The 10,152-nt window shown below is 38.6% G+C and overlaps 1 protein-coding gene across 4 annotated transcripts in view; it reads left to right on the plus strand.

Moving 5' to 3' along the window:
* The window catches only part of POMGNT2 (protein O-linked mannose N-acetylglucosaminyltransferase 2 (beta 1,4-)), a 48,838-nt gene extending 41,421 nt beyond the window's left edge, over positions 1–7,417 (plus strand). For all 4 annotated transcript variants that reach the window (XM_032236898.1, XM_032236896.1, XM_032236899.1 and 1 more), the window contains one exon: positions 5,042–7,417. In XM_032236898.1, the coding sequence (XP_032092789.1) occupies positions 5,133–6,869 (1,737 nt within the window). In that variant the 5' untranslated portion in view covers positions 5,042–5,132 and the 3' untranslated portion in view covers positions 6,870–7,417. The remainder of the gene's footprint in view (positions 1–5,041) is intronic.
* Positions 7,418–10,152: the final 2,735 nt, after the last annotated feature.

Here is a 10,152-nt window from a genome sequence, read left to right on the forward strand (position 1 = left end):
TGGGCACACCCACGCATGACCCCCCCCTTGCGCTCCCCCAGCTTTTGGCACATGATCCGAAAAAAGCCTATATTAAATACCATAAATACCAACCCAGGAAAGAAAGGATCAGGTGACGATAAAAAGCTACCACTAAGAATATGGCAATATGAAACAGTAACCTACCTGACCATTTGAGACAAAATTGAGAGAGAATTAATGGGCACTTTCTTGACAGTGTTTTAAGGCTTTGGAGATTTAATGCACCGATTTTATTGATTTAAAACAAAAAGGGGAAATTTGGCCATAGGAAAATAAGAAAATAAATTATTTTGGGGCTACATATATGAGAGACAATTATTAACAGTGTTTGTAAACCTGGATGGCTTTGAGATGTGTGGACTTCAGTTCTCTTGAGGAATTCTGAGAGTTGAAATCCACACACCTTAAAGTTGCTACAGTTGAGAAACATTGTCCTAATATGTAGAAAAACCCTTTGAACTCCTTTTTAGAGAAGTGGAGTGTATAGATCAAGTTTAGCATAAAATCCAAATGGATTGTTATTGGCTGAAATCAATGCAGTCTGATTAATTAATTAGCAGTTAAATTGCTTTGGGCATAGTTAGGAAAAGACAACTTTAATAATTTACTTATGGAAATGAGATTTTTTAATAGCAATGGCTTATTTTAGTAATTTTACAGTGTACTTGTAGGATAATTTAATCAACTTTACTTTGATTTTATAGTTTATATTTTTATATTTTTATATTTTTTATTAAGATTATTTTCTCTTCACTTTTTAAAATAATCAGGACACTGAAACATTTTGGCATAGAAGTTAGCTAAACAAGAGAGGTAAAAGCATGTTTCAATTGTCTTAACTGTGAATAAATATTGATACTTTGGAAACAAAGAAACACTGTGGTACTTAATATTTCCTTTTACATTCCAATGTAATGTTAATTACATTGTTTAAAAAAATCCCTAATGTACATTACATGTTGACTTACCAGCTTTTACAAACTTTCATGGTCTAGATAAGCCATTTTCTTAACTCATTCTAATCCATGATGTATAGTTTAGTTTTATATGTCACTTGCTCCTTTGCAACTGTGCATCAGCCAAGTTAGTTGCCACATTTCCCACTGAACTCAGTGGATTCTCTTCTTTATTAAGCACTGCAAGGAGGGGCTGGGCCAGGAACTGGAGAAGCCGGTGAATCGCTTGGAAGCCATGCCACGCCCTTTCCGAGGAGGCCTGCCTGGAGCGAGGGGGGCCGTCACCAGCACCGCCACCGGCTTTCGAGGAGCCGCTGCCGGTGGCGGCGGCTGGTGTTGCTTCCTTGGTTGCAGTCGGGGGCGGCCGAAGGTGGCGGCACGAAAGGAGGCAAGGACATGGCAGGGGAGACCTTTTCTCCTCCTCCTCCTCTGTGTCCTCGCTCAGCTGGGCATCTCTTCAAAGACTCACCAGCTCCAGTGGAGTTCCTTCCCAGCCTTTGGTGAAGCAGCTCAGCAGGGCAGCAGTCGGCCTCGGCGGTGGCGGGGCACTTTGCATCGCGGGAGCCACCAAGCGCCCGGGTCTGCAGCAAAGGAGCTTGGCGGCTCCCGCGATGCAAAGTGCCGTGGGAGCCGCCAAGCGCTTTTGCTGCAGGAGTCTATCTAGCCAGTAGCCCCAGGAGACACCCCCCCCGAGAAGAATTGGGGCCACCAAAGTTCCCACACCCACCCACCTTTGGGATGCAAGAGACGGCAAGGCTCTCGTATGGTCTCTTCTGACAAGAGCGAGCGTCCTCCTTCTCCCCCACTCCTCTCTCCTTTCAGGTCCATCAGGCGCCTGGGGCGGAACCATCTAGTTGATTCCGCCTACCTGCGGTGAGGGGTAGCAGTACGGAAGTCAAGCCTGATGAGGAAAGGATCCGACCATGACAAGGGTTGGATAGAAATATCCCCTAAATCTAGATCATTCATCCACTGCCCAGAGACAAAAATAAGGTCGAGCGTGTGTCCCCCATTATGGGTAGGGTCTTGAATTAACTGAGTTAGGTCCATAGCCATCATGGAAGCCATGAACTCCCGAGCTGACTCGGATGTCTCGCCAATGGAAGGCAGATTGAAATCCCCCAGGATAATAAGCCTGGGGAAATCAACCGCCAATCCAGCTAATACATTGAGCAGCTCCGGCAGGGCCGATGAAACGTAGCAGGGAGACAGGTACATAACAAAAAGGCCCACCTGAACTCCAAGGCCCCATTTCACAAAAAGGGACTCACACCCGCCTATCTGAGGCACAGTGACCGCCTGAGGTCTGAGACTTTCCCTAATAACCTCTACAAAAATAGAGTTCACATTAATTTGAATTGAGAAAGATATTAAAATGCTTTCAATATTTGAATAATGTATCCATAGCCACAATAAGAGACAGTGGTCCTATTTCTACTGTCTTTCCTAGAAAATAAGACAGGGTCTTATTTTGTTTTGACCCCCAAAATAAGCACTTGGCCTTATTTTCGGGGAGGTCTTATTATTATTTTTAATTTTATTTTATTTTAATTGAACAAAAACACAAAAAACACAAAAAAGAATCATCCTTCATTACATCTTGTAGAAAGCGTGTTGATTGGTAACTTTCGTGCATTTCTTGCACAGTCATTACTTATAGTTCATATTAGATTATACACTTTAAATCAAAAATCTTTGTATATCTTATTATTAATGTACCACAATTCTCATTTGACTACAATTATTTGAACATGCTTTTACCTCAAATCATTCATACTTAAAGACACAACCACATAATGGCATTCATTAGCTATTTCAAAAAATCCTCCAGTAACATTACACCTTTATAACATCTTTTAAATATAAATCAATTAAAGTTTCTAAACCTTTCCTCCCCCTTTTTTTCCAATTCACTGTTTAGAATTTATATCCAGGTTACTTTTGCCAATACCATAGCATGTATATATTATTAAACAATGACCATTAACATTTCCTTGTTATTATTATAATTGGCTAAAAATCATTTACTATTTATGTCTCATCTCCTCTCATCAGATACCCCCCCCAAAAAAAACCCTACACCTTTATAACAAGATCTAAATAAAAAATTGTTAATACAATATTATAGGTCTTTTTCCCAAGTCACAATTTGCAATTTATATCCAATTTTTTTTACTAGATTACCATACATGTATATATCATTAAGCTGTATCCATTACCATTTCATTATTATTATTACGGTTAATTAATTCTTAGCGAGTAAACATTTGATAACAATCTAAAACAATCTAAGAGTTACAAAATTCCTACTTATTAATCACCAAAATCAACTAATTTTTTATTATCAACATTCATTGTCAACCTGTATCTTTCCAGTAACAAAACAGTCTTATCTCTCTTGCCAATTGTGGTGTCAATCTTCTTTTTATCTCCTTTATAAGGTTTTTATAGACTTCTCTCCGCACTTTGTTGTTTGAAGGGTCTCTCAGATAATCTCGTTGTCCACCAGTTGTTACTAAAATTAGCTTGTCTTTGGTTGTCAATCTTGCTTCTAAAAAATTTCTCTTCTTACATCATCATTAGTAATTTTTTTTTCCTTCTGTGTCCTGGAATCTGGGATAGAGCTCCAATTCGTCGAATTCCCTTTTCCATATTCCCTTCTTTCCACTTTCACCCACATTTGCTCCATTAAGAAATTCATCTTCTTACATCATCATTATTGTCTTATCTTTATCTTCATTCTCCCCTTTAATTTTTGGGGCTCCAACCCCATCATCTTTTGCTGGGAGGAAGACTAGTCTTTCCAACTTCTTCTCAATTCTCCCATATCCTTCCAATAGATTTTGAATTCCAGCCAAGATATTTTGGAATTTTAAGGTTTCCTCATCTGAATATTGATCCATGTTTCCAAAACAGAAGAAAGGAAAAAGAAAAGAAAAAAAACTAATAGCGACTGCCACTCTAGCCTTCCAGGCCTCTTTTATTTTTTATTTTAGATTGACTTGAACACAAGTTCTTTTATGCTCTTCAAAGGAGAAGGGTTCTGTTTCCCCCCCCCTTTCTTTCCCCTGCCAAAATAATTCTCAGAGGCACCTGTGAAAATAATCCATGCCCTTGGTTCTTTATCATTTTCTGTAAACAAGTTGCAAACCCTTCAGCTACAAAGTTAGTGAAGTCAAATAAGGAAAGAAAAGAGCTACGTTGTTTCAAAAACCCCAACCTCTAACCGGGGAGGGGGGGTGTCTTATTATTTTTGAGGTGCAGGAGGTGGCGAGCATGGTCACCTCATGGTTGCTGCTGTGTTGCAATATTTTTGGGGAGGGCTTATTTTGGGGGGAGGGTTTATTTTAGTGCATATGCTCAAAAGCCCAATCTTATCTTTGGCTGACTATTTTAAAACATTCTCATAATTTGAAAACAAAGGAGACTCAATTTCTTACCTGGATCCTACAGGTCCTTCTGCAATAGATTCTTTGCAGTTTCTTGGCACTGATGTGATGGATGCAGGGTTAGAGTTATAAAATGTTTATGTTGGACTGACATGTCCATTAGGCAGTAATTCTATACATACATAAGTGGTCATATGTCATACTGAAACTCAAAGAGTCTTCTTTTTTCCCTGCTGTTTTTTTTTTTTTGCTGAAAGAAATAAGATACAAAAATAAAAACAAATCACATAATCAGTTTTTGATAAAAGAAGATCAATGAGGCTATACATATACCTTCTTTCATAAAAGTGTCCATGAATAAAGTTTAATATGAGCACTTTAAATGCAGAAATTGTTTGCTGGTATGTAGCATCTACAGTATTAGTCTGTAATGTAACATGTATTTTTGTTTAGAGAACAAGGCTGAAATTAGAGTGAATCTGCTTGGAGCAGCTGTTTCAAAGAATATTTTTAAACATTATCTGCAGTTCTTCCTTCTTGCACAAAAACTGAAGAATTTATCAAGGGTGGGGGGGGGCAAGATGGAGATTAGCCATTATTCCTATACAACAACATAATAAATTTTAGAGGACTGTTATAACCATAACTGTTTTTGCTCTTACTTTATTTTTTTAGGTCTCTGCTCCATTATGATAAAGAAGACTGAGAATGCATCCCTCTTCCTTAGTGTTTACCACCTACCTACTTGCTAGGACCTGGGTCCAGAATGAACATAGCAGCAGTATTTAACACCTTGCTAGTGTGTGTCCTTGCTGCTGTGCTGTGGAAGTATATCAAGCTGCATGATCATGTCTTTGTGCTGGAAGAGGAGTTAGTCCTCATGCGTCAGTCCCAGGAAATCTCTCAGGTCAGCATTGACTATCATGTCGCACTTCAAGCTCTGGTAGAAGATGGCACCAAAATGGTGTGTACTGGCAGGATGCACACTGACCGTATATGCCGTTTTGAGTCTCTCTGTTATTCTACCGAAGCTGAGGAATTTGTCTTCTTCCATAGCAGTTCTTCTGTTATGCTTCCAAACTTGGGCTCCAGAAGATTTCAGCCTGCCCTACTTGATCTCTCCTCAGTGGAGGACCATAATACCCAGTATTTCAATTTTGTAGAACTACCGGCTGCAGCTCTGAAATTTATGCCAAAGCCTGTTTTTGTTCCTGATGTAGCACTGATTATGAATAGGTTTAATCCAGATAATTTGATGCATGTTTTCCATGATGATCTCCTTCCAATTTTCTATACAATGCAGCAGTTTCCAGATTTGGATTTGGAGACCAGATTGTTCTTCATGGAAGGCTGGGGTGAAGGACTACACTTTGAGCTATACAAATTGCTTAGCAGCAAGCAACCACTCCTAAGAGAGCAGCTTAAAACACTTGGGCGGCTCCTGTGTTTCACCAAATCATACGTGGGTCTGTCTAAAATCACAACCTGGTATCAATATGGTTTTGTTCAGCCCCAGGGGCCGAAAGCCAACATCTTGGTCTCTGGCAATGAAATCCGACAGTTCAAAACATTCATGATGAAGAGGCTAAATGTGAGCTTGGAAGGAATACCTGGTGAGGAATATATAATAGTATTCAGCCGAACCATCAATAGACTAATCCTAAATGAGGCAGAGCTAATTTTGGCACTTGCCCAAGAATTTCAGATGAAAACCATTACTGTTTCCATAGAAGACCATACATTTTCAGAAATAGTACGCTTGATTAGCAATGCATCCATGCTTGTCAGCATGCATGGAGCTCAACTTGTGATGTCTCTCTTTCTGCCAAGAGGAGCCACTGTTGTGGAACTCTTCCCTTTTGCTATAAATCCTGAACATTACACCCCTTACAAGACATTATCTACCCTTCCTGGCATGGATCTTCAATATATTTCATGGCAAAACACTGAAAAGGGGAATACTGTGACTTATCCAGACAGACCCTGGGATCAAGGAGGAATTGCCCACTTAGACAAAGCAGAACAAGATCGCATTATTAAGAGCAATGAGGTTTCCCGGCACCTGTGTTGCAGCAACCCGGAATGGCTTTTCCGTATCTATCAGGACACCAAAATTAATATTGCTTCCCTTATCCAGATCATCAGGCAAACGGTGAAAACCAAACCAGGGCCTAAGAAGCAAAAGTGGACTAGTGGCCTCTATCCAGGCAAAGTTAGAGATGCTAAATGCCAAGCCTCTATCCAGGGTACCAGTGAAGCTAAGCTCTCTGTATCTTGGCAGATCCCTTGGAACCTGAAATACTTGAAGGTCAGAGAAGTAAAATACGAAGTTTGGATTCAGGAGCAAGGAGAAAATACATACATGCCTTACATTTTGTCCCACCAAAACCATACATTTTCAGACAACATTAAGCCGTTCACAAACTATCTAGTATGGATCCGATGCATTTTCAACAAAAATCTCCTTGGGCCCTTTGCAGATATGTTAGTTTGCAGCACATAATTGTTCTTTAGCTACTAGCTTCAAAGACGGCAAACCCAATCTTGGTCTCCTGTTGTTTAAGAAGATGGATAAGAACTTGCAGACCATGGTAGTGCCTACGTGCTACTTTATTGCATTCTGAATGCCTTCTCTGTTCTGTGTAACATTACATCCAGTTAGTAGATAAACTCTCTTAGTTATTTAAAGAGGCAACAGGCATGAGGCTACAAAATTGGAGTGGAATAATTGTTTTGTCTTATTGTTCTAGGAACTTTTCTGTCTCTCTTTTGTGTGGTAAATCTTTTAAATCTAGCTTTATACTGGAATTTAGTTATGTTACTGAATGTACAATTTTAAATTTATTTTTGTTTGTTTCCTCAAAGGTCTGTATTCCAGAGTAGAAATTTGGTGCCAGAATATTTATTAAATTGTTGAAAACCTATTCAAGCACCTTCTTATTTGTCTTGGATATTTATGCATTAAATAGAACTCTGTTCAATCTGAATAGGGGACCAATGCTGATATGGTTGAAAAAGCCAACAAAATATGATGTTTCAAAATGACCTGAGTAGGCAAAAGATGAAGATAAGTCCCCCAGTGCATTCATATGGCAGATACAATTGGCTCAGATTATTTTTTCCTCCAATGAAAGTCCTTTATGATCTAAAGCAGAGCTGTTAATAAGGAGTTTGAAAGAATTCCAGAACTCTGGATGGTTTCCCTAAGTTATTTTTGCTTTTTGCTTTATATTCCTATTTTTGTAGTAGAATATCTACTACAAAAGCCAAAGGGTTGGATATTCTTTTTGCCCAAACCCAATGCCTAGAATAAACATCTGATAAAAAATATAAAGATGAAATCTATGAAGACAGCAGATGTTTGTTCATTAATATAACAATAAAAGTCACCCTGTAAAGAAAACATGGAGTTAAGAGATATTTAAATGTTTAAACTGGTAGGAAATTTAGAAAGAATTGAGATATTGAGCTATTTATAACAAAAAGTGCAAGATTCTCACAAAATCTTCTTCAACCAAATGTATTGAAAAGGGGAAAGTCACTGGAATCTTGGTAACTAGTCATATTTAGTTTAGCATCCAAATAGAGACTTCTTGGTCATCTTTCTAAACACTTATTGATATAGTGGGAGGTGACTACCAGTTTCCCTGATGGACAGTATAGACGAAGCTTTGCCAAGAATCTTCCTGATTTTTATGCACTCCAAACCCCCTTAGCTTTAGCTAACAAAAGAAATACTCAGGGATTTTAAAAGTTCAAAAATACCTTGTGGCTGCAATTCCACCTTTCCTTACACAAATACTGATAGGAAAAAAGTCATCTCAATTATCTGTAGATGAGAGTGTTAGCAGTGTCTTTTCTTTCCATTTTCACCTTCCTAGCACTAGAGGATGAATAAATGAAAAGTCATTGAGTATATAAAATTTGGCATACATTTAATATAGAGTATGTAATAAGATTGCTGTCCTTTTTTCATAATAGTGGTTCATCAAGTAATTTATTCCATATACCATATAATATTGTGCTCAGTCTTGTGTTACAGTTATGAGATTCATCCAAAATTATGAGACCTATTCAAATGGATATTTTCCCTTAGTGTTATTTGCAGAACTGTGCCATCTAAGCATGTAGTGTTTGGGAAATCAAGGATTATCTCAGGTATGTACTGTTGCTGTACCCATATACTTCTATGAAGCTTCTTAAATTAAGAATCAATTATAAATACATGTCAGTTTTGTTTATGTTAAAAAATGCTATCATGGTGATTGCAATAGTATAATTGAATCTCTGCCTTTTTGTGTGCTGGACAAACTGTGAAATTTTGATTGTACCATCATTGCTATCATCTTAACTTGTTTGACTCCTTTGTGTTGATATAATGGGTTACATTGAATGGACTGTTGTCTGTAAATTCAAGACACCTGAATCCCCCATGATATGTTTGACCTTGAGATGGCCAAAAGCAGTATGTTTAAATAGAATGTTTAAAAACAGAAACATTAACACAATAGAACGCTTCTGTTGCTTCCCTCTGGGAGGAGGTTTTGAAGTATTTCTAGCAGGATTACCTGATTCCATAACAGCTTTGTTCCCTATGCCATCTGTCTGGTAAATTCGCAAGTTTCATTTTTCTTACCATGTACATGCATACATCCAAACTAGACTCTGTTGTTTCTCTGTGATATATATGAGGATATATGTGTGTGTATGTATGTGTGTGTGTGTGTGTGCGTGTATGTATGTATGTATTTTATCATGTTTATGTTGTGTATATTGGAAGCACTGACCCTTTGAGAGTTGTATGCAATGACATTTCATTTTAATGTATGCTGATTAGTATACATTCAAAGTGACAATAAAGTTGTTCTATCTATCTAGAACAGTGATTACTAATCTTTTTGCCATCACGTGCCAAAAGCAGGGGGAACGCAGGGGGAGGGGTTGTGTATGGATGTGCCCACACTCATAATGCTATGCGCACAACCCCCCCATGCGTGCACGCACACACACACACACACACACACACACACACACACACACACTTCAGGGAAGCCTCAGGAGGGTGAAAAATGGCCAAAAATGAAGGCCAAAGTCAGTTGGCATGCTGGAGCTGATAGGGCAACACCACACATGCCCTAATAAATGGCTCCACGTGCCACAGGTTTGCCATCACGGATCTAGAAGGTGTGGGGAAAATATAGGGCAGGACAGAACAGCTGCATGTGATACTAGAAAGTTGAGAGCTGTAACACAGAAGCAGGGAGAAAACTATTTCTGTAGTCCAAGTGTTGGGTAACCAAAGGATCACAGATATCCTATTGGCACTGCTGAAGGACAGTGCTGGGCAAAAAAAATTAAAATGCTTCTTTTCCTATCCCTAATATCTCAGAGCCAAATAATGCAAAAGCAAAGTAAAATAAAGCAAGGAGGGGAATAGTAAGAGTAAGTTTGCAATGGTAGTAGATCAGGAGAGAGACCCAGAAGAAATAAATAACAATATTTACACATTGCTCCAATCTACAATTCTGCAAACTCCGTAAGGTTGCCTTTCAACTTATGTAAGCATTGGTGATGAATGGTAACAACACAAGAAATTGTTTGTGGAAAAAGAGCACCAGTGAGGGAAAAGTGATGAGAAAGTCAGGATTTAAAACAAAACACATTTCTTTTCCAGATAGACCACTTCTTGCTATATTTAAATTGTTTGGAGATGCAGTTTCCCTAATTCATTTCTGGCTATTGAAACATCAGCTGTGCAGCTGGAGAAGAAACTCCTCAAGTAGCAC

This window comes from Thamnophis elegans, chromosome Z (assembly GCF_009769535.1).
Source record: "Thamnophis elegans isolate rThaEle1 chromosome Z, rThaEle1.pri, whole genome shotgun sequence".
Classification (NCBI taxonomy): domain Eukaryota; kingdom Metazoa; phylum Chordata; class Lepidosauria; order Squamata; family Colubridae; genus Thamnophis; species Thamnophis elegans.